Here is a 24798-nt window from a genome sequence, read left to right on the forward strand (position 1 = left end):
GCCAGGGCCTGAGCTGGGAGCTCCATGCGCTGGCTTTCTGCCTGTGGCTTTCCTTATCCACTCCCAGCGAAGCGCAGGACACCCGAAGGCCTAGACTCTGGGTTTGCATCGTGCATTCTGTCTGCTGCACCACAGAGACGGAAAACTGTCCTGGGCCTGGGCCCCGCAGAGCCGACCAAGTGCGTGGGAAACTTCCCTTTCTGGTCCCTGTCACTGGTGGGTGTGGAAGCGACATCCCCAGGGAGTTGATCCGATGAGTGCCGGCGTGTAGAGTATCGTGAGAACTTGAGACCTGGGGCCAAGTTCAGTGTTTCTGTTGGCTCCTCCGTGCTCCTTCCGCCAGTCCCTACCCGGGGTCTGTGGTGTCAGCTCTCTGGAAGTGTGACACTGGCATAGACGGTGATGGAGCTTGGTTCCTGGGGGCAAAACAGAGGGCGTCTGTGAGTGGGGGGACGGGCTCTAGCTTCACAGGAACGAATAGAGGCAGCACGGCTTAGGAGACGGGAGGGGCCTCAGAAATCCCGTAGCACAGACACTTGCTCAGGGCCTGTCTGTCAAAGTCAGGCACTGCTGGCAGAGGTGGCACTCAGCCCCAGCTGCCTGTCCTGCCCGCAAGATGGACTGTGGCTCCTTCCAAGCGGATGCCTGCCGTCAGGAGACAGGAGACGGGGAGACCTGTGATCTGAGGACCAGAACCTGTTGCCCTCCCTCCTTGCTCTCTTCCCTTCTCCTGACATATAAGGAAAACCATTTGTTTTGCTCTCATGGGCACAGTTTGGAGAAGCTAAGAGAATTCCAAGTTCCTGAGCTTTACAAAGGGTTAGCGGTTCAGGCAGGAGAGACAGAGGATTTGGGACAAAGACCTTTTACAGAGAGAGGAGATTCAAGCGTCTGAGCAAGAGACAGAAGTGGGAAAAATCAGGAGGTTTTTCTATGAAATGTGGAATACACTGTGTTTCTTTCCCCAGAAAACTTCATTATAAATTTACAAGATTTTGTAAAGATTTTGAAGTCAGAGCATGTGTACAGTGAGAACTTCGAGGAAGAGGGGTGAATGTAGGCATTTCTGTGGCCTTCTAACCCTCAACCGTCTCCTAAAGTGATTTATTTAATAGAGCGCAGCCAGAGCCAAGATTCCAGCCCAGAATTTATTTCTGTCCATTTAGTAAAAGGAGAGATTGCTGTCAAGAGAAATGAATCCAAGGCTGATTCTGCGATGGGGTAGAATGGGTGAGGGTCATTCTGGGCTGCGCGTCACATTCTCTTCTAGGCTTCATACCTACGCAGCGCTCAAGCCCTAAATATTCTGATTAAATAGGGCCGGACGGAGCCGAGACACAGGCATTTTACAAATGATTCTGTTACGCAGCTGGACTTGAGAACTCCTGGACTGAAACTGCAATTCCCAAACTTTTTTAAAGAAAATATATTTCTTTATTGATTTCAGGGAGGAAGGAAGAGGTAGAGAGAGAGAGAAACATCAATGATGAGACATAATCATTGATCAGCTGTCTCCTGCACGCCCCCCACTGGGGATCAAGCCCGCAACCCAGGCATGTGCCCTCGGCCAGAATCAAACCTGGAACCCTTCAGTCCACAGGCCGACGCTCTATCCACTGAGCCAACCTGGCGAGGGCGCAATCCCCAAACTTAAAGGTGCATCTGGATCCCCGGGGGATGTTGTTTTTAGATGTGTAGCTGCCTGGTTGCTTGCCATAGGCATTCTGATGGAACTGAATCCTGGGTGGAAAACTCTAGGAATCTTCCTTTTTAACAAAGATACCAGCGGATTCTGAGAAACACAGTGAGCAGAGGAAGCTGTGACCCATGTGAGCAGCCGTGAGGGGTTCCCGGAAGCCCTGCAACCAAGGCCGCAGCTGCTCCTTGCTACCTCCTTGCAGGGCCTGCTTGTCCACTGAGGCCTCTGTTTTATTCCAGCTCCGCCGGCGTCCCACCCTTTCCTCTCCTCCGGTTCCCTCTCTACAGAGACGCCTCACCTGAACAGGCTCTGGGGCAGGCTCTGTGGCAGCCACATAAATGGTAGTGCAGGGGTCCTGAGCGGGCAGGGGATCAGGTTTCTTCTGAACAGACTAGTGAGAAGCAAATAAAGCAGGACGTTAGTTGAATATTTCTCATCCATGGCGTTACCATTGAGTTATTCCCCACTGAGAAGCACAGAATCAAAAAGCTTTGAGTTAGAAAACTCCTTAGAATAATTTGGTCCAGCCTCCTTCCCAGGTGGAAATTCTCCCCCAAATTCTCAAGAACTCAATTCTTGGGTCTTTGCTTGGACCCCACAGTGACACCTTAGCGCTCACAACCTCATGCGTCAGCCTACCTCGTCATTTGTGCTTCTCAGATGTGTGAAAGGCCTTCCTTACAGTGAACCAAAATCCGTGTGGCCCTTACTGGGACCCCCGAAGAGAAGGCCTTCTCATGGTATTTGAGCCTGACTCATATCATCCACGCCATGCAGACTTCATGCCATCCCCACACTCTAACATGGCTTTTCCTTACTTCTGTTTCCCGTACGAACTATGGAACTTAGTAATAACCACATACATGTGTGTTACAGTTTACAAAGTTCTTCACATGCCTTTTCATTTGTCTCACAACCACTCTGTATGCTAAATACTGCTGTCACTCACATTTTACCGATGAACAATGCAAGAAGCACTGAAGCCAGGAGTCCTCCCAAGCACTTGTAAAGTGTATGCTCTTTCCATCAGACCCTTCTCCTTTGGTCGCCCAACTTATACTGACCTCTCCTTGACCTAAATTCCTCGGTCATTTAAAATCTAGTCCACACACTATGGCACTTAACTGTATGCTGAATTTAACACACTCCTATTTAAACATTGTTTCTCCAAATAGACGATCAATTCCTTGAGAAATCGGCTACATTTCTCTGCATTCCCCACAAAATCGTGCTGGTGTCACTTTGAATGAATTACAATCTACAATACCAGGATGAAGTCGGGGGGGGGGGGTACATTGTGACCACAACCCTGTAAGATGGAGATGACGTATTTTATGTCATGGAAGCCATCCTTTCAACAAGGATGTAGGGTACTCTGGTGTAGAGTAATGCCACTCTCCACTTTTCCTGATATAGAGCAAGACTCGAAACTGAAGCACATGGTTTCTAATGGGAGAGAACTTAGACTCTTGTCACCTTGTGGGAGCAGTAAGGAATTGGAAGAGGTTACTTGAAGGAGAAAAGATTCCAGGTGGAACATGATCTTTCTCTTCATGTATTTTGATGAGTTGCCATGTAGAAGAGAAATTAGGTTTGTAATGTAGAGTCTTTCAGGTTTAAATTCAGGTTGGAATTTTAGGGAAATCTTTTGTGCAATGTAATAAAGATTTTTCTAAAATAAAAGGAGCTCAGCCCTGACCGGTTTGGCTCAGTGGATTGGCCTGCGGACTGAAGGGTCCCAGGTTCGATTCCAGTCAAGGGCATGTACCTTGGTTGCAGGCACATCCCCAGTAGGGGCTGTGCAGGAGGCAGCTGATTGATGTTTCTCTCTCATCGATGTTTCTAACTCTCTATCCCTTTCCCTTTTTCTCTGTAAAAAATCAATAAAATATATATGTATTTTAAAAAAAGGTGCTCAAATGTGGGATGAATTGCATTGGGAGGCAGTGAGTCCCTCACTACTGAGAATGCTTGGGTGGCTCAGGGCTCCTCATACTTCAATGTACCTATGATTTACCTGGGGATTTTCTTTCTTTCTTTTCTTTTCTTTTTATTGATTTCAGAGAGGAAGGGAGAGGGAGAGAGAGTTAGAAACATCAATGATGAGAGAGAATCATTGATGGGCTGCCTCTGCACGCCCTCTACTGGGGATCGAGCCCGCAACCTAGGCATGTGCCTTTGACCAGAATCGAACCTGGGACCCAGCAGTCCTCAGGCCGACACTATTCACTGAGCCAAACTGGCTAGGGCTACTTAGGGATTTTCTTAGGAGGCTGGTTCTATTTCAGAAGGTCTGGGGTGGGGCCTGGGATTCTGAATTTCTACTAAGGTCCCAGGTGATGCTGCTAATATGTGGTCTGAAACTATATTTTAGTAAAAAGAAGATTGCTAACACTTTGAAAGTAATGTTGTAGAAAGTAATTCAAGCAGTAATTGCCTGGTTCCAATAGATGACTTTCAAGATCCCATACAATTTGTAGATACTACATTTTGGAGAAGTTTTGAATTTAAGGAAGAATTACTTGCAATAATGAGAAGCACAAGAAGAATGTAAAACTATTTTAGAAACCTTTATCAACAGAAGCAACCCCTGCCTGTCTGACTGCCTGGGAGGGCATTTCTATGACCTGACTTAGAGGCACGGGGAGAAGGCAAATGACGTAGATTTTCACATCTCATTAAAAAGTTTAGAAAGAAGAAAAAAGTACAGTGGAAACACATAGTTTTATCACTTTAACACAATATGGTTAGCAGGTTGTTAGACTTCTCTTCAGGATTTTTATCTAGGCTTAAGGAATTCTTTTAAACATGGGTGTAATAACTTAGTACCTTTTTGTATCTTGAAGCCTTCAGTTAGGGCACAACCCCAGGAAGCATGATTTACAAGAAACTCCAGGTGCATTATACCCTCTTTCTTTATGAATGCTACCCCCTGGAACTGTGCAAGGTGCTAGCCCTGGTAAAACCTAGAAGAGTCCCTAGCAGACAGCAGACATTTATTTGGTAAAGAATTTTCTATGTTATTCTAGCCTTTATGAAGGTATTAAAAAGCCATTAAAAATAAGAACAAAGAAAATATTAGTAAATGTGGATAATTGTCCATGGTATCACAGTCTTTATGTAATATCACATAGGCATTGTAAATATGAACCAAAAAAATAAAGATGTGGGTAAGTCTAAATGCATATTGAAAACAATAATAATTGTCTTATATGTTTAATACATAGATGACATTAAAATAATGACCAAAAAGGCACATAAATCAAGAGGTGAAATTAAAGATGGAGTTAAAAAAAATAAAGGTGGAGTTAAAGTATTGCCCAGGAAGGAAATAAATATTAGACTTTGATAAGTCAAGGATGCATTTCCTTATTTCTAGGGTAAACAATTTGTTTAATTGCTAATCTAATAGGCAAATTAAAAAATAAAAATATAATTTAAATATCCTCTCAAAGACACCCCTGGCTTCACTCATGAATCCTGCCAAATATTTAAGGAGAAAAATAACATAAATTGTACCCAAACATTTCCAGAGAATAACAAAAAGAAAATACATCCTATAATGAGGGGAATGTAAAATAAAACTATAAAAATCCACATCCAACAGGATAACTAAAATTTGAAAGACTAATAATACCAAGCTTTGATTAGAATGTTTAGCAACTGAAATTCTTATAACTATCCTGTATAATAAAAGCCTAATATGCTAAGTGTCCGACAGTTCATTCAACCGTTAGACCAATCGCTATGATGTGCACTGACCATAGGGGGCAGACGCTCTGACAGGTAGGTTAGCTTGCTGCTGGGGTCCAGCTGATTGAGACTGGGCAAGACGGGCTGGACACACCCTGGAGCCCTCACCCCCGGCCCTGATCGTGCACTGGTAGGGTCCCTTGGCCTGGCCTGTGCCCTCTAGCAATCCAGGACCCCTCAGGGGATGTCTGAGAGCTGGTTTTGGCTCTATTCCTGTAGGCCAGGCTGAGGGACACACCCCCCCTCGTGCATGAATCCATGCACCAGGCCTCTAGTAATACCATAATAGCTAATCATAATCCCTTTGTCCTCCCTCTTAACATTTGCTCAATGTATCTGATAGAAAAGTAAGTTGTTACACTCACTTTGAAAAAAAAAGTTTGGCCTTATCTAGTAAATTTGAAGATATGCATACTCTATAATTCAGCAATTCTACTTCTAGGTATATACCATACAAAAATATGTGCACATGTCTACCAAGAGAGGGACATATGTATGAGTGTTCATAGTGCCATTTTTATAGTAGCCTCACAGTGGAAATAATCCAAATGTTCATCAATAGTCAACTGGATAAATAAACTAGTATAGTCATGCACTGACATCTATAAAACAAGGAAAGTGAATGTATTATATCTAAGCTCAAAGACATGTATGAATATCATAAAGGTAATGTTGAGCAAAAGAAATCAAACAAGAGGAAAGATACTATAGGATTCCATTTTTATAAAATCAAGAAAAAAGAGAGAAAACTAAATTATAGTTTTAGAAGTCAGGATAGTGCTATCTTAGGGGAGGAGTGAGAAGTTAATGATTGGGAGGGGCACCAGGAGGGCTGGGGGTTGCTGCCAATGTTCTGTTCCTTTATCTAAGTAATAGTTTTATGGTGTTAGGGAGACTCAATATTGCAAGATATAATTTCTCCTCAAATAGATCTGTAGATTCAATGCAATCCTGGTAGGAATTTTTTTTCCTTTTTGTGATACTTGAGAAATTGATTCTAAAATACATATAAATGGTCAAAAACTCTTAAAGAAAAACAAGATAGGAAGATTTTCTTTACTAGATATTAAGATGGAGTAACTCATTGAGCTGACACATACATTGTGCACTTTTGGTAACTATGCCATACTTTATACAGTAAAAAGAGGAATGCTTACTGCATGGAATAGATAGGAAAGGACCATGATAAAGCTGAACCTGGTTACCTAAATGTATAAATGCAAGAGTGGAGGTTACTCTTGGGACTCTAATATACTTATACTAGAGGCCCAATGCATGAAGATTCGTGCAAGAATGGGCCTTCCTTCCTCTGGCTGCCGGAACTGCTTTCGCTCAGGCCGGAGCCGCCTTTCTGCCTTCCCATGCTTCCCAGAGGCCGAGGGTGGCTAGGGTGGTGTTGAACACCTGAGTCATGGCCATGGCGATGACGCAAGCATCCTGCCCCACCCCTGGCTGCTCGGTGCCTGTGTATGCAAATTAACCCACCATATTTGGTGGGTTAATTTGTATACTCACTCCTGATTGGCTGATGGGCATCACAAAGGTACGGTCAATTAGCATGTTACTCTTTTATTAGGTAGATTAGGTAGGTGGAGGATGGTTCTCAGTGGTTGTCATGGCCTGTGTAATAAACCCTCCGGGCCACTAGAGGACAGCAGAAGTACAAAAGTTAATCTCTGGTTATCAGAAATGCATTTATTGTCATCTGATGCAATTTCTCAACATACTAATCAAAGATCTCTTTGCCTTTATATCCCATACTCCAGAATTTGCTTTCTGGTAAACTCTGAATGGCCAGATACTGGTCTATCACCTAGAACTGTTTTCATGTCTGAAAAACTATAGTATCATAATAGCTAATCATAATCCCTTTAATCTCCCTCTTAACATCTGCTCAACGTCATCATAACTCTAATTTCTTTGTCCCTCTCTGCTGTCTCAGTCCAACCATCACAGTTTTGCTTTCTTTCATTTTCAGCCTACGTATCTTCCATCTCTTCACCACTGTCAAGCCAGAATCCTCAAGATCTCCCTTCCTTGGCACTTTGCAAACTTCTAAACGTGGACCAGACCAACCTGTCACACAATTGCTTTCCTAAACCTTTTCCACTCTCCTCACACCTGCACCTTTTTCCCTAGAGAAGGAGAGAGTTTCATAGCCTGGAACGGTAGACTCCTAGAATGCGTGCGAGCTTGGAAGGAGTCACACGTCATGTCTTTCTAACTTCCTTTTTTTTTTTTTTTTCTGACGAAGAAACAGATGACCAGAAGATTACCCGGTATTTTCTGTTATTTTGCTAACAAATAGTCCCATCTGACACTAAAGCTAATATCCTTTCGGAGGGCTCTTGCTCTTGACTTCTGCTCCCTTAACTTCCCCTGCTCCAGAACCCACGGAGAACTGTGAATGTCAGAAATGCATGGCGAACTGGCAGGAAGCCATAGGAAACACCCCAGAAAAAGGAAGTATAGAACTTACACCTGATTTCTGGACTTGGGCATAGATAGTAAGGCTTTTTGCTTCCACTGTTGGCTCGTAATGGTCTGTGTGACCTGGAGAAAAGAAACCATAGAGTTATCTCCCTCTGGTCCCCAGCATGAACCCTCCTCCCCGCCACTGTGTACCAGTTTTCCCTAAGAGCACCATAGGAACAAAGCACTGGGTCCCCCCCTACCCTCCCCACCCCCAACCTCCTGCACATCTGTCATTTGGCATCAGGTTAGTTACTTGAACTCCCTGGGCCGATTTTCCTGTCTGTGAAATGGGTTGAAACACCTGCCTCACAGGGCTGTTGTGATGATAACATGAGACATAACTTGTGAAGTGTTTAGAGTAGTGCCTGGCAAATAGTAAATTGTTAAGTGTCATAAATTATTTTAATCTTTATTTTTTGATGTGTGTATCTGGTTTTTTAATAGGATTCTAAGTTTTTAAAGGGCAGGGTGAGTTGTTTATGCCTTTTTTGTATTTTTCAGCTCATAACCTCTGCTTCACTCACAGCTTTCTTGCCTCCCTGTTTCAGTGGGACTTGATGTGTATGTGAAGGGGAGGGACTCTAAGGATAGTCCACCTGAGATTACTTAGAAAATAAAGTTATAATGTCATTCTATTGCCTACCAATAGGAAATTTTGTTCAGAGTCCAGGGTTTCTGGAAAGTAATGTTGCAAAACATTTTAATTTTTAACTAATTTTACAACTTTTTAAAATTATAGAAATAATCCATTCTCGTTACAAAAATAAAAATTGTATAGAGTAAGCCTGCTGGTGTGGCTCAGTGGCTGAATGTCGACCTATAAACCAGGAGGTCACAGTTGGATTCCCAGTCAGGGCACATGCCCAGGTTGCAGGGTCAATCACCAGTAGGGGGCATGCGGGAGGCAGCTGATCAATGATTCTCTCTCATCATTGATGTTCCTATCTCTCTCTCTCTCCTTCTCCTTTCCTCTCTGAAAGCAATAAAAATATATTTTAAAAATGGTATAGAATAAAAATTATATCCCTCTACCCCAGTGGTCGGCAAACTGCGGCTCGTGAGCCACATGCGGATCTTTGGCCCCTTGAGTTTTTAGCAAAGGCCAGCTTAGGGGTACCCTAATTAATTTAATAACGATGTACCTACCTATATAGTTTAAGTTTAAAAAATTTGGCTCTCAAAAGAAATTTCAATCATTGTACTGTTGATATTTGGCTCTGTTGACCAATGAGTTTGCCGACCACTGCTCTACCCCATTAAGCTGTGCAATTTCATTCTCAGAAATAATCGCTTTTAACAGTTACATTTATATCCTTCAGGACCAGCTCTGTGCAATAGAATTTCCTGTGATGATGAAAATGTTTCATGTCTGCAGTCTAATATGATAGCCACAAGCCACAAGTGGCTATTGAGCATTTGAACTGTGATTAATGCAACCCAGGGACTGAATTATAAATTCAGTTTTATTCTAATTAATTTAAATTTAAAAAGCCACACGTGGCTAGTGACTACCATATGGGACAGTGCAGTCCTAGACATTTGCTGTATTTATATAAATATTTTGTATGCAAATGGGGTCATTCCATACACACTTTTCTTAACCTTTTCACTTACAATGTGTTGAGGATATTTCCCACCTACCTCATTTTTTTCTAATGTTTCATGGCATTCTTTGCATGCATCATGTAGCAGTGAGAGGGATGGAGGGAAAGTACACTAAAACGTGGAGGCCTATTTGGCAGAGGCTATGGAGACCTGACCCAGAGGAAATGACACAAAATCTTTAGGGTACATTAATTTTTAGGGTACCCTCATTTGAACACCAACAAATTTATTGTCTTAAAGAACTAGGAGCATGTCTCTGAGGGAATTCCACTTAGGAGAGGTATACTTTTCTTTGGAAGAGAAAGAGGGTGTGATCCTTGGGGAGGAAATGATGGGCAGCCAATTGGAGAAGCTCAAAGAATTAAAGGAATGTCAATGTATGATTTTCTCGTGTGGGTCTGAGCATGGAGTGCTTGGTGGTTCCAGCTTCACTTTTTTGGTCAGGGTTGATGGTGGCTAAGGATCGTGTGTGTGCACGCGTGCATGCACATGCACATGTATGTAGAATGGAGGATAGGGGTTGAGGTGATCAGAGGCAGTAACAGAAGAGGTGCAAGTTAGTTCTAATATATCCTTTCAGTTCAAATCTATGAATGTTTGAAAAGTTAGAAGTGCCTGCCTGGCACTGTCCTAGGTGCTGTAGGAGAACAAATAAAGAACAGACCCCAGTATTTAAGGAATTTCAGTCTTACAGCTCAGCTCAGGCTGAAATTTAGAGTTGTGGGGGACAGTCCTAAATGGTCAGATGGACGAAGTAAGGTTGAAAGTTGCTTCTCAAACAGACCACTGGACCAAGATCATTCAGTCTCCTAGTTTGTTCCCAGTGTAAGAACAAGTTTCCAGGAGCCAGCTTGACTCTGCTCAAAGTCAGTGAAGCCTTCTGGTCTCATGAAAAAGGCCTTAGAATTAGGGCATCTACATACTAGCCCTCATCAGCTGTGTAGCATTGAAAAAAACATGTCAGCTAACTGGGTCTCTTCTGTTACCATGCCTTTAAAATGAAGATGTAGACTGTCTAATGTCCTTTTCAGCTCTCTCCTGAAGCATAAAGCTACCATGACTTCAAGTACTTTAAGTCTTTAAAACAAGGTACTATTCCCAGATGCTTCCTGTGCTGCCCTCTGCTGGCCATAGACTTCAATATTGATGTTTTAACTCACTACATTAAGCGCTATGCCTGTCTGTCTGTCTATCTATCTATCTATCTATCTATCTATCTATCTATCTATCTATATCTCTGACATCTATCCACAGAAGCCACTGTATCCTATGATTTCTGTGTATGAACTCATGCATCCCCATGACAATAACGTGAAGTACATAATATTATTCTCATTTTCCAGAGGGGAGGTTAAATCATTTGCTTGGTCAGTGGCAATGTCTGCATTCGAATGTAAGTTTGTCTACTGTCAAAGCCCATGTTCTCAATCAGTGTATTCTGGATATGAAGTTGCCAGAGTCCATTGGGAAACCTTCAGAGTCCAGCTGCATTCTGCAGATGGCAGCATTAGAAACTGCCAACAGGATCTCTTGAGGGCACTCTTTGGAGGGGACAGATATTAAGAACAGGTTTCCCACATGTTTGAGACAGGGTTTTGTGTTCCTGACTGACAAGGAATACATGGTGACTGGCTAGGAGGACGGATGTGTGTGTTGGGGATGGTGGTAGGAAATTGTCGTGGGATGAAGAGTACTAGTCCCTTCAGAGCACAACTATATGAGGAGTAGGATATAGTTGAGGAAAGAATGTGGGTGAGACTCCCAGCACCTTCCACTAACGAGGTTAACGTGGGTGAGTTAATTGTTTTCTCAACCATGGTATCTCACTGTTTCCTTATTATCCAAGCCAAGTGTGGTTGCCCTGCCCCATGCTCATAGTCTGTCCTTATGAGTTCTGTCTGAATCATCCCTCCCCCCACCTCCTCCCCAGCGAACTCTTAGATGGAGGAAATGAGACAAAGTAGGTGGCTGTGTGGTGATCTAGATTTTCTTATATAAGCAAAACCAATACCAGAGTGCTGAGGTAAGGGCTTTTCCGAAAAGGTTACATGTGGGCAAGATAGATCTACTTGCGAATGAGCTCAGCCATCAACTTGATGGCATAAATATATGTTCTCTCCTCACCATGAGAAGGCCGGGCGGGTCTTGGACCCTAGTGTAGGAAAGTGTGGTGGAGGGGAGCACACTGCCCTGAGACACTGAAGCATAGGACTGTTTGGAGGAGAGGGCAGGAGAAACTACTTCTAGGCACTTAAACTGCAAGGAAATCATTGGGCCTTAATGGTTTTAGTCTACTCTGGGTGACTTTCTATATTATTTAGTTTGGTGTTAAGCAACCTCACAAATTGCACACTTTCCCAAGGTGAGTCGGGATTTGTGCAAAAATCTTAGTAAAGAGTGATCCCTCTGCTGTTTTCTGATGACCTGTGGGCCTTCCCAGTGGAATGCACCCTGGTGGCTGGGAGACACAGTTACAGTTCTCATTTCCTTGCCAACCAGCCGGGTGACCTTGGACAAGTCACTTGGCCTCTCTGTGCCTCTGTTAGCCCATTGCTAAGTCACATAGAAACAGTCATCCTACTTCTCTCAGAGGGATATCATAAGAATAAAGAGAAATTATAGAAAGATTTTGACCCTTGAGCAAAAACTTATTATAATGTCCTTTTATTGGTAAATAATTACAACTTTTCTTGAATGAGATCCCAGAGTCCTCTGAATTCTGCTCCTATTAAAACTCTGGTCAGGACCCCTTCAGCAGTATTTGTCATATTGAATTAAAACTAACGGTGTATAATGTCTCCCACGTTAGATACCTCAAGCTCATGTCTCTTTTTTATCCCCATAGGCTAGTATAGGGGATTGAGACATTTTGAATTAGACTGATCTGAACAAGGTCCCAGGATATGTTTGCTCAGTGTTTTCGCAAAGGTACTCCCTGAGGAAAGCTAAATTGAAGAGAGCAAGTTGGTGCTTGTGGTGAGAGGTCCCTCGCTTACCACAGAGACTATGATAAGCATCTCTTTATTGTTAGACACCTACCTCTTCTTTTGAACAGAAGTATTACCACTGGGATAATCATGATAACACCAATGATGCCTCCTGAGAGCAGCCCAGCATACAGTCCCCATCGTCCTGGTACTGAAAAAAAAGTCAAAGGGCAATCTCAGCTGTACTGTGAGCGTGAGAACATCCTACACAGATATGGGGAGGATGAACACGAGCCTCATGTTCTCTTTCTACGTTTTCTCTCAAGGAAGACATCTGTTTTCTGCGTTTTAGAGATCAGCTTTAGACCATGGAAGATTTCCACATTGGTTTTCTTATCCTCATTTCTCTTACCATATTTGGCTTTCGTAGTCCTGATTTCTGTAAAGATTTTTTTTTTCTACTCAAATGTGCTATTTCTACTTCAGTTGCCACATCCCATGTCTAAAATCAAACTTATCTTTATTTCTCTTAAGTCAACCTTTCTGCCCAGTTTCTCTATTTTAAAATCTCGAATGTGGCTGTATCCATTTTGGTAAAGGGAACATGACGGCTCCATGTGCTGTCCCCATACTCCCACACCATTCTCATGAGAATGCTGAGAGGAGAAAGACCTGCTTAAAAAAAAAAAAAAAAAAAGAAACATACTAGTGCTTTTATTGTACGTCCATGCAAATAACTGTATTGAATTCACTAGACCTGAACTGAAAGGAAAGCAAGTACTTTTCTTCTCCATCATCCCCATGTTTAATATTTGCTCTAAAGTACCAGTCACCCAGGTTCAAAATCACAGAGCCAAGTTTTATTGCTTTTTCTCCTTTACCCATGTTATCAAATCCTTCTGAACCAGAAGCAGCATTTTTGGAAAATAGTGATTGAGACCCGTTGCCTCAGTAAACAAGACATTTAGCTCAATAAGATAACAGACTATTCTGAGCATTTACAACAGGCCAGGCACTTCTTTTAGTGAATCATCTGTATTAATGTATTTAATCCTCACAACAATCCTACTCTCATTACTCCCATCTTGTGGATAAGAAAGCAGGTGTGGTGATACTCAAGAACTAGAGCTTGGTCCAGGAGTAGAAACACAGCAGTATACTGAAGAGAGATCTCTTGGAGCGTCAAAGAGAATGATGGACTTGGGTAAGTTACACCGAGGTAATGAACAGCGGGGGCCGACTTGCAGCACGGGTTCTACATAAAGTAATAGCGTTAAGGTTCTAAGTAGTATACTATCAGGTGCTAATATTAATGTGCAAGGGTAACTTCTCAGGAGGATTGTGGAATAAGCCTGCTGTTGAACCTGGGATGAATTTGTTGGGAAGAAGTCGAAAGGAAGGAATAGTTAGATAACAAATGAACAACTCAGATGTCTACAGAGTTGATTAAAGATACAGACTGAAGTCTCAACGAGTTGAGAAAAGGCATTCCACTGAGATCCACGTGGCCCTTCTGCCTGACAGCTAACTAAAAGTTGCCTCCTGGTTTTAAAAAGATTCTCTCTTTTTCTTCCTAGCCTTTTAGACAGCAAGTCATCCCAAGGATTCTCATTGAACTGGCTTTGAAAACATCTTGATTATAGATTCTCTTCCCCAAATTAAATACGTTTTAACCCTTCCAAATACCAACGTTAGCACAGTCATATGACTTGATGAAAAAGCTAGGGGACAAACAGAAAGTTACAGTAAGACGCCTGACTTTATATAAAGCATGAAATTTGAGCGTGGACTCACTTCTGAGGCTGGAGTTGCTCTGTGAGCGGCTCCACTCTGAAGGACTACTCTGAATGGCTTACAGTTGCTGAGAACCCTCTATGTGTGCAGGTGTGTGTGTGTGTGTGTGTGTGTGTGTGTGTGTGTGTGTGTGAATGAGTGGGATACTGATTATTCAGGGCTTATGTTGCCAACACCAGGGACCTGTGGAGAAACCGCCTAAAGCCTATGATAAGAAACAGAGGCAGCAGCCTACGCACCACCGTGCCTCCTGAGCCCACGGAGCTGACCAGCGACTTGTTATAGTAGCCCTTCCTATTGTGAGACTATTTCCTCTTTTGATTTCCCTCATATATTTGGGGACCTTCTAAAACTATAGTTAATTTAAGAACAAACACTAACCATTTAAATCATGTTGAAAGATAATATTTCTCTCAAATTTCATTTGCGATAAAAATAAATAAAACAAAGTGGTGCCTCTCAAACCAGAAAATAGCGGATGTAACACCTGCCAACTGAGCCTTTTTCCTGGGGCCGCTGCTGACAGCTCTGCCGCCCACCCACCCACCCCTGTAAGCTAACCATGAGTGGGGCGTTTTATTGAGGCCCAGAGGACATAATACTCCAGCCTGCTCTTTCTTCTCCTTTTTTTTTTTTGGATTTCTAAATTTAAAAATTTGTAAATTAGTTTACTTTCAATATTATTTTCTATTGGTTTCAGGTGTGCAGCATCATGGTTAGATGACCACATACTTTACAAAGTGTTACCTCAGATAGGGCCAGGCAGGCTGGGGGGAAGGGGGAGGGTCCTCAGGCAGTTGGCTGGCCGGCCCCACCCCCTGGTCGAACTCCAGGTCCAGGGGATGATTTGCATATTAGCCTTTTATTACATAGGATTAGTGACTATATTCCCTATCCTGTACTTTACATCCCCATGACTAGTTTGTAACTGCCAATTTGTGCCTCTTAATCCCTTCACCTCTTTCACCCCGTCCCCCAAATCCCTCCCCTCTCTTTCTTTTTCAGGGTCTTAGGAGGATGGAAGTTATCCGCTCCCCCTTGTCCTATGACATAAATGACCAGCTTCTGCCAGTCTAGCCAGATGTGAGAGGCAACCTGGCCATAGTCCTGAAAGAGATCTCATACGTCTTCATTTTTCTCTTAGTCTTTAGATCCGAGGTGATGTGAACCTGCTGGAGTATTTAAGGTACAGAACCATAGACTTTTAACTTAAAAAGAACTATGGTGCTTATCTCACCCGACCCCCTAATTTTGTGTTGAGAAAACTGAAACACAGACAAGTGTACCTAGAGTCACAGAACAAGTTGATGGCAGCTTGGTTGGTGTGGCTCAGTGGTTGAGTGTTGACCTATGAACCAGATGTCCTGGTTTGATTCCCGGTCAGGGCACATGCCTGAGTTGCAGGCTCAATCCCCAGTAGGGGCTGTGCAGGAGACCAATGATTCTCTCTCATCACTGATGTTTCTATCTCTCTCTCCCTCTCTCTTCCTCTCTGAAATCAATAAAAAAACAAAACCAAACATATATTAAAAAAAAAGTTGATGGCAGAGCTGGATGAGAGTTTATGGTTTGTGTTTTAGCAGCAGCAGGCTGGAATGCCTGGGAGACCTCGTGAGGCAAAAGCACTCTGAGGTGCCAACTCACCCTTTCACCATCTTCTAACCAACACCTGCCCATTCCTACTCCCCCAGTTTCCTTTTCCCTCCCCTTCCCCTGCTGTACCTTTAGCTGTCTACCTGGCCTGCCCAGCCTTGACTTCCAGGCCAATCTTACTGTCTCTGTGTCAAATTGCCTGACCATTCTACTCCCTATTTTCCCCTCTACCTGTAACTCTGCAGCACCTGGGTTTATGTCATGCATCTTAGAACCTGAGTTGTGACATGATCTTTGCTGTGGAGACCATTTGCAGTGAAGGCGGTTGGAGCCAGACAGATGAATTCAAATTCTAGGTCTACCACTTCATAGCTCCGTGGCCCCATATAGGCTGCTCACACCTCCAGGGCCTCACTTTCCTCATCTGCAAACTGCACAGCCTTGTTCTGATGAACCCAGAGCAATGACTGGGATTCATCACTTGGTGATAAATGTTAACTCTTCCACTAGCCTCAATTCCCCAACTAGCTGCTAGGTTCTTGGGGGCCAGAGACCATCTCTTTAGACTGAAACCTTGATATAATGGACTAATTTGGGTAATAAAGTAGGTTTTCCAAATGCATATATTAACAAATTGACCAATTAGTTAATTTACCTATTTTTACTTATGTAGACACATTTGTGTAATTCAAATTATGTATGAAAAGTTTAATTTCACAGAAGAGTTTTCTATATGTCACTGTAATTTTAAATTTACACTGAATAGGTCTAGTAAATGCGTGTACTCACCATTCACCCAAGTAAACAAATGCACTGGCTGGAGTGTGGCTTCGTGCACATGGGAACATCTGCTGGCAGCGTTAAAACCGCTGCAGAAAGTCATGCCACCGACAGCAGAGCCAATTCCCCAGCGGATGCGGTGTGATCTTGTGCTAAGCATTCGTTGAACGCTGTTTCTGAGCGGTGACTCTTGAATTTAAATAGGTAGCTGATAGCTGAAGATATGTAATATTTCTTTCTTGGTGTAATGACTACAGTGTTGTTTTTTTTCTAACATATGGCCTATTCACGAAAATTTGTTAAAAATAACTGCATTCATAACAGAAAAACTCCTGTAATTTCATTGCAAGCAAATCTTTAATTTTTAAAAAGCATTTAAAAATTAACAGGGTGTTTGTTTTCATATAAGACATACAGACTGGAAAATTTTGTCCATTCAATCTGAAGTGTATTAAATCTAGGTCCCCAAACTCGAGGGTTTACTGTACTTCTTTTGCAACTCTCTCAGCACTTGGCACATATAGTAGTAGGTCCTCGGGAACTTCTTGCTGGTTCATTAAAGAACAAGGAGGGAGGTTTGATTTCAAGTCAGAGGCATTCCTTTACTGATATCCAGAGATGCTCAAGCCCCACCCAGTTGTTTGCTGATGACTTCACTTCCTGATCTGTCTAGCAGGCCCAGGTATATTTTACTTGGTGCTCCTCTATTTGATATGACTATCTAATTACGATATTTATATGGCAACTATATGTCAGGGACTCTGTGCCCTCATGAATTTGGGTGAAGATAGACAAAATGCTATTTTTATGGCGTATGGTCAGGCTTCCCAAAGTTTCTGTTATTTCTGGCAAAAACTTCCTTGTGGTTCCAAGTCTTTACTTCTGCAGCTCCATGTGCTCTAGTCTAAGCTATTCTGGATGCCTTCATCTGTTTACACACACACACACACACACACACACACACACACACACACACACAAACACTCCAAACCAAAACCAAAACCCTACACTAAGAATTTTGTGGGTCTGAGCCTTCTACTGCAGACTTGAAGGTCACAGGGAGCAGACTCCATTATGAACCTGGCAGCCTTCCCCCATTAGACAGGCTCAGACCTTTGCTTTCTCTTCCTTCATCTACATCAGCAATGTCTTCCCCCTCTCTCATACCAAAACATCTAACCAACTACCATATTCTTTGGGGGTGTGTGTGTGTGGGGGGTGTCTCACCTAGCATTTATGAAGGTACTATCCTAAACAAACACTGTTCTCTTCCAAAGAGGAATTCTATTAGCCATTTCTTTAATATGATAATCTTCTACCTAGCAAGCTACAGAAGTCCCACCTAGATTGACAATGACTGGAAAGTAGACCCTGTACCTTATGGTTTATTTACATCCTCCATTCCATCTGATGTAATGTAGGGCGGGGGGAGGGGCACTCAGGATACATGTGATGAACTAAATTAAATGAGAGGCCACAGAAAAAATCTGGGAGAAGCCTGGCAGGTGCCTTTTTATTAAAAATTATCAGAAAGTCTCTGGAAGAATGTAGTGTCACCTCCTGAATGGCCCAGGGTAGAGATAGAAGGGGACAAGCACTGACCAATGTGGGATAGGCATGACAATAACCACATGGAACCAGGAGGAAGTGTGTGTCTATGTTGTCAGCACCACCTGTGTTCCCATTTTCAAACCACCATTTCCTGTGGCAGAAACTCCAGCTCTCCCTCTTTTTTGCTCATAAATGGAGCGAGGCCTCTCTGTTGATGCTCAGAAATCAGACCCAGGTTGTTCAGGGTCCACAGGCCTCATTCTTCACTCACAAAGGAATCATATTCAGGATTCTTAAACAGCAGGTTTGGTACATTCCCGGCACACACACGCCCTGGAGCCTCTGAGAGAGAGCTGAGCAGGCTGATCAAGAACCCCTGTGCCATGAAGGACTTATGAAGAGTACTTTGCATGAGTCTCTACTCTATTGGCTGTGGCTGAAACCAATAAGTTGGCCTGCAGCCATGCCTCCAAGAAAATGCTGGAGGGCCTTCCCCCCAAACTCTGGAGGTCTGCTGCCACAGAAACACAAAAGCTCCTCTCTTTCCTCAGGTCCCCACACCATAATCTTTAAGGGAGATAAACAAGAACACAAAAATGAATCCGAGAAACAAAGGTGGCTTGTAGTTCACCCCAGGAGCTATGCGATGCTAATGTAACGGTCTGAGGATGCCAAATCTCTTTCCTGCCTTTCATGTGGTTCTGTCAGCAAGGCTGCCTGTACCATGTACATCTACTCAAAGAAGTCAACCATCCTCAAGATATGTCTTCTTGTCAGTGGCAGTTTCCACTCAGAACTGGGGGTGGGGGAAGGGTGCTTACAGACCATATACTAATTTAAGATCTGAGACCATCCAAATCAAAAATTTTACAGAGTTCACAGCTTCCCAAAAAATTCCTTACACTTGCCTATCCCACCCAGCATTGTGTTGCTGAGGCTTCAGTTGTGACCCCAGTGCCATTCCCCGCCCCCCTCCCATGGACAAGTCTTGTCTTGTCATTTGACTGCCCAGGTAAGGACTATGTTTCTCAGCTTCCTTTCTAGCAGGTGTGGCCATGTGACAAGGCTCTGGTCCATGAGAGGTGCCCAGGCTCCACCCTTCCACCATTGTTGCCATGGTTGCCGGACTGGGAGGAACGTGAGGGACCTGCCCTGTGCATGAAACATCTAGGTGACCGTGACAATGGGAGCCCTCTGTTGGAAGAAATGGCCCTGGTAGAAAGGGAGAGCCCTGGGAGCTCACTGGCAGGTGTCAGCTTTTTCTGCTGCCGAACTAACCTAGACTTGCTGAGCCAGCTTTTTGCCAATCTACCGAAAAGGGTCTTCTTTTCCAGATGAGCATTTCCTTTAGCGGAATTATGTAGGTTTTGTTATTCATGGTGGCATAGACACAACTATGTCAGAGCACAGTACTGAAGGATGACAGCAACTCACACTGCTCAATGTTGACCCACATCAACATGCTTTGTGTGACATAGTGAGAGTGCTTGGTAGCACACCAGGACTTGGACTTTGCAACAAAGACCCTTTAGAATGATAGACATTAAGAAGTTTCTTACCGTAAAACACTGAGATGGTAATTGGAATAAGGATGAATATATTACTGGGCACCTGGACAAATGTCACTAGAAAAAAAGATCCGAGGGACAAATATGTTCTCTGCCATTTAGCTTCAGTGCTGATTTTACATCACGCTTGGTCTCCTCACACTATTAACCATTTTGAATTTTTCCAGAATGAAAGTGAAAAATGTCTTAAAATTACTGTATTCATTAGAGATTCTGAAGGGACCCTCATACCCCATCACTTCATCCCAAGTCTGAAGTCTGGTAAACTGCCACTGCTTTGGTTCGGGCCTCACCATGTCTTGATGGATTGCTGCAATAATGGCCCCTCCTCCATAACTAATTTCCTTCTTCTTCCTCTTCTCTGTCCCATTCTATTTTCCACACCACTGAATTTTCTCTCTGAAATGCAAACTGATCATGTTACTCTTCTCTAACTCTTTATTAGTTCCCTTTGCTTACAGGATAATTCAGAATAAGACCCAGCTGTATCTGCTTTTTCCTCTGCCAACGTCTTTTTAAAAAAATCTGCGTGGGTAATTTCCATTTATTTTTCAAACTCAGTTTGTCACATCCTCTGTGGTGCTCCTTTCGTTTTCCTGAGACAGTGATAATCATTCCCTCCTCTTTGCTACCTTGCCCATACCTCTGTTTTTGCACCTATCACCCTCCACAATCCAGGATAATTAGTTACCCACAGAGCTCTCTCCCTCCTTAAGGACCTAGCACAATGCTGGAACATAGTAGAGCCTCAATAAAGGTTTTGTCGAACTAAGCACAGTATTTTAGGAATTAGTAGGATTCATTTGCAAACACAAATCAATGAATTAATAAAACATTTTTTTTTGTTCGTATTTAGTCAACCTGGTGCATTGGGAACAGCATGTGGGATCTAGTTCTGACATGCTGTAGTTCCCTGTCCCTACAGGCAGGGAAGGGGAATCCCTAGTTATGTTATGGATTGACTTGTGTTTCCCCAAAAGTGCGTATGGTGAAGTCCTTAAAATGTGACTTTATTTGGAGACATAGTCTTTACAGAATTAATCAAGTTAAAATGAGGTCATTGGGGTGGTGTTATGGGCTGAATTGTGTATGTTGAAGCCCTAGCCCCCCCGTACCTCAGAATGTGACTGTATTTGGAGATAGGGTCTTAAAAGAGGTGATTATGTTCAAATGAGGCCAGTAGGGTGGGCCCAAAGCCAATCGTACTAGTGATCTTATAAGAAGAGGAATCTGGACACCCAAAGAGAGTCCTGGGATGTGCATGCACAGAGGAAAGACCATGTGAAGACATAGCAAAAAGGTGGCCATCTAGAAGCCAAGGAGAGGAAGGCCCCGGCAGGCAGCCGGAAGGCTCTGATCGGCCCTGATCGCCGTCCAGGCCTAGGGACCCTACCTGTGCATGAATTTCATGCACCGGGCCTCTAGAGTCCTTATAAGAAGGGGCAATTAGAACAGAGATATGCATGAAGGGAAGACAATTAAAGAGACATCAGAAGACAGCCAGCTATTAGCCCAGGAGGGAGCTCTGCAACAGATCCTTCCCTAACGGCCTCAGAAGGGACCAACTGTGCCAACACCTTGATTTTGGACTTGCAGCCTCCAGAACAGTGAGACCGTACATTCCTACTGGTTAAGCCACAAGATTGTGGTACATTGTTATGGCAGCCCTAGCAAACTAATACACCTTCACCTTTGTAACCCTTATGAGCATTTCTTATTAATGTACATTCCAACTGAATTAGAATATCAACTCTAGAACGACCTTCACTAGCTCACCCTTTGCATTTTACAGATGATAAAACAGAGTCCCAAGAAAGTGAAATGGCTGCCCCATGCAGGGTAGTTCTCTAAGACTGAGCTGAGATCCTGATAGGGCTTTTCTCATGGCGCCTTACTTCTGCTTTGCCTACCTCTCCACCGCTTCCAGGAACCTGCTTCATACTCGATAAATCTGGTTCAGGCAAGTGCATACTTAGTCCTCAAACTAGCTTAGATGGGTAAGAGCATCTTTACGTTTTTTTGGACTGTCCTGGGTCAAGTGCCCGAGTAAAAGCTCTATGGCCTGCCAGGACTTTGGAATGCACTAAAATTCCTATTCAACCACATCGAGAAGCGTGAAAAGAGATCTTCCCCTTTTCTGAGATGGGCCAAAGAGGGCTGCTATGACCAGAGAGGGCTGGGCAGGGTTCAGAGCCGCTGCTTCCTCAGCCCCAAGGAAAAACAGCAACACATTTACTGTGATTTATCAGGTATTTTAAGTGTACGATTTCTTCCACTAGTACCTATGAGGGTTTCAGGGTCAGACAGCTCAGCTCTGTCACTTGCTCTGTGTGATCTTTTTATACTTTTATTTCCTCATCTGTAAATTGGGGGTACTAACACTGCTTGACTGCTGTGAGGATTAAGTAGGATGCTACATAACTGGCATATGGTCAACAATGAAGACCTGTCAGTTATTATTTCAGAGAAAGAATCTAAGTCTTGGTTAACTGACTTATCTTTGTAAGCAAAAAGGGCAGGGTTGGATCTGGGACCTCTGGGGCCATGTCCTGTAAACTCCACTGTCTTGGTCCCACCAGCACATTCGGAATGACTGTGGCCAGGGAGAGGGTTCTGAACTGGGAGACAGCCTCTGAATGTAGTTTGTGGGCAAGATGGGCAAGCAGCCAGACACATTTCTAGGTAGGCAGATGACTGACTTGCCATGAATGGCTGGGGAGGCAACACGTGGTGGGTTCAGTTGACCAAGGAACTGGAAGCCAGGTGGGATTTTCCCAGCAGTTCATGTGGGAATACCCAGGTGAGTCTCTAATTGGAGATGCTATAATGAAGTGCATAAACTGGCTGGCTTTCCCTGTCTCTCCATCCCTGGTCATTTTGGAAATCCTTCCACATAAACTCTAAACCTTCTGTGGGAGGAGTCTCCTTGGAGACTCCCAGGGGATACCCAGAGGGCATAAGTAATGCCTTGCAAGGCCAGCACCCTGGTTCTCTGTCCCCGAGACAGGGACACAACATTTGTTGGGGAAAAGAATCAGTGCTTATCTTCTTTCCAACTCCCAGTGCTTAGGTGGGCTTGCTTCATCGTCCCACCATTCCTTTCGAAAACAGAATAATGGTGCCTTTCCTTCTAGTGAGAGAGCAATCAGAAGATCTAAGTTTAGGTGCTGACTCTGCCATTTATAAGTTGAAGAAACTTGAGAAAGGTAGTAAAATACCATGAGCTTCAAGTTCCTTGTCTGCAAAATGAGGATGATTGGTCCAGGTGGGACTGAGCCCATAGCATTAAAGTGGCACACTAGCCACCCCAGTAGGTTTGGAGTTTATGTGGAAGGATTTCCAAATGACCAGGGATGGAGAGTCAGGGAAAGCCAGCCAGTTTATGCACTTCATTATAGCATCTCCAGTTAGAGACTCACCTGGGTATTCCCACGTGAACTGCTGGCAAGGTTCTTGTGAGGATCAAAAGAGACCATGGAGAGTGCCTTTGCAATGATGCAGTGCAAGACCATTTATCATTATCCCCACACCCACACTTCCCAGTCCAGGTCTTCCTCAGAGAGCTGACTCCCTGAATCCTCTCACTTGCTATGGGATCCACAGTCTATTCCATAAAAGTGGTCCTTCATTACTTCCTGCTTTTCATTATTGAGCAAATGTTTTATGTCTTATCTTTATAACACGTTGCTGGAGAGCAGATCATATGTCATGTGTATTCCCGATTTCCTACAGCCTAGGTGATCGATAAGTACTTACTGATGGTATAGAACTGTCCCACCATTGGTGGAGCAGGGATGTGGGAGTCAGGACCTGCCACCCGCACCCCCTCACCCAGCCACCCCTACTGACTGGAGCCAATGCGAGAAGAGGGAAGAAGAATCATGACTTGGAGACCAGGGCTCTGGGTCTGCAGCCATCATTTCTCATTGGTTTCCTGAACTGTGAACTGAGTGTAATCATGCCACCCTGGTCATGATGGGCAGAGAGCACTCCCTGAGTACACATGGGAGGCTTTTATAAACTAGAGAGAAAATGTAGTATAGGTAAAGGCCGTGGCTATAGAAGCAGAGTGATTGGTCCAGGTGGGACTGAGCCCATAGCATTAAGGTGGCACACTAGCCACTACTCACCTGGGGAATAGGAGCTGCAGCTGGACCACGGGATGAAGGTCTGGGAACGGTTGCTGATGGGGTTGCTCGCGGTGCAGGTGTAGTTATTGTCAGCATGCTGAGGGCCGAGGGTGAGGTACAGAGGGTGGGAGACATTTGCTACACTCAGCGGGTGGGTGCCTGCCTCCGTGCTCCAGTTGTAAACCACGTGGTCCCCCTTCTCCACTGTGCAGGTCAGCATCAAGCTGCAGTTTCCATTCTCCAGGGTCCAGTTCAGCACTGTAATTTCTGGAGTGGAGACCTGCTCTGTCATGAGGGGAGAAAGGGAGTCATCACTGTCATGAACCCCCTGAAATTCTGACTTGATCTTTTTATTAGAAGAAAATTCAGCCTCATGCCATGTTCCCTCCCAGTGGGTCTGAAAGTGTGACTTATTTCTAGTAGGGACCTACAGCTCTGCATCATCCCTCTCTCCCCACATACTCCTTGCCTGGACCACATTTGGATAAAATAGAGAAGAAAAAAATTGTCTTTCAGTTGATCCCCTGGCCTTCCCTGATGTTCCTGATCTAGGTTGCTCTGTATTCTATCTGTGGAGTTTGCTGTTAATAAATCCCCCACAGGTTTAATTGTCATTGGCTAAAGTATCACCTCCAATACCTAAAAGAATGACTTTTCAATGGTATAATTTTAGTGTGTGTGTGTGTGTGTGTGTGTGTGTGTGTGTCCAGTGCTTTAGAATGTCTGAAATAGAGGCCTCATTGATCTATCTCACTCTAATGCCATGCAATCGGCAAGGGAAAGGAAAATGTTTTATCTATTTAGCAACTACTATAGGACAGGCACAATGCTGACAATTTACATTCATCACATTCTTTAACCTTCTTAAAAGCTTCCTTAAAATTACAACCCTAGTTATACTTATTCCCATTTTACAGATGAGG

General features: G+C 43.7%; 1 protein-coding gene across 1 annotated transcript in view; it reads right to left on the minus strand.

Moving 5' to 3' along the window:
• Nucleotides 1–365: 365 nt before the first annotated feature.
• SLAMF1 (signaling lymphocytic activation molecule family member 1) overlaps nucleotides 366–24798 on the minus strand; it is a gene marked incomplete at its 3' end in the record, with an annotated part of 35972 nt that continues 11539 nt past the window's right edge. The window contains exons 3-7 of the mRNA XM_080647790.1: nucleotides 23876–24160; nucleotides 12572–12670; nucleotides 7932–8005; nucleotides 1998–2090; nucleotides 366–416 (exon numbers count right to left, since the gene is read on the minus strand). Of these exons, the coding sequence (XP_080503916.1) occupies nucleotides 366–416; nucleotides 1998–2090; nucleotides 7932–8005; nucleotides 12572–12670; nucleotides 23876–24160 (602 nt within the window). The remainder of the gene's footprint in view (nucleotides 417–1997; nucleotides 2091–7931; nucleotides 8006–12571; nucleotides 12671–23875; nucleotides 24161–24798) is intronic.

The sequence above is a fragment of the Plecotus auritus genome (genome assembly GCF_963455305.1).
Source record: "Plecotus auritus genome assembly, chromosome: 12".
NCBI classification, from domain to species: Eukaryota; Metazoa; Chordata; class Mammalia; order Chiroptera; family Vespertilionidae; genus Plecotus; species Plecotus auritus.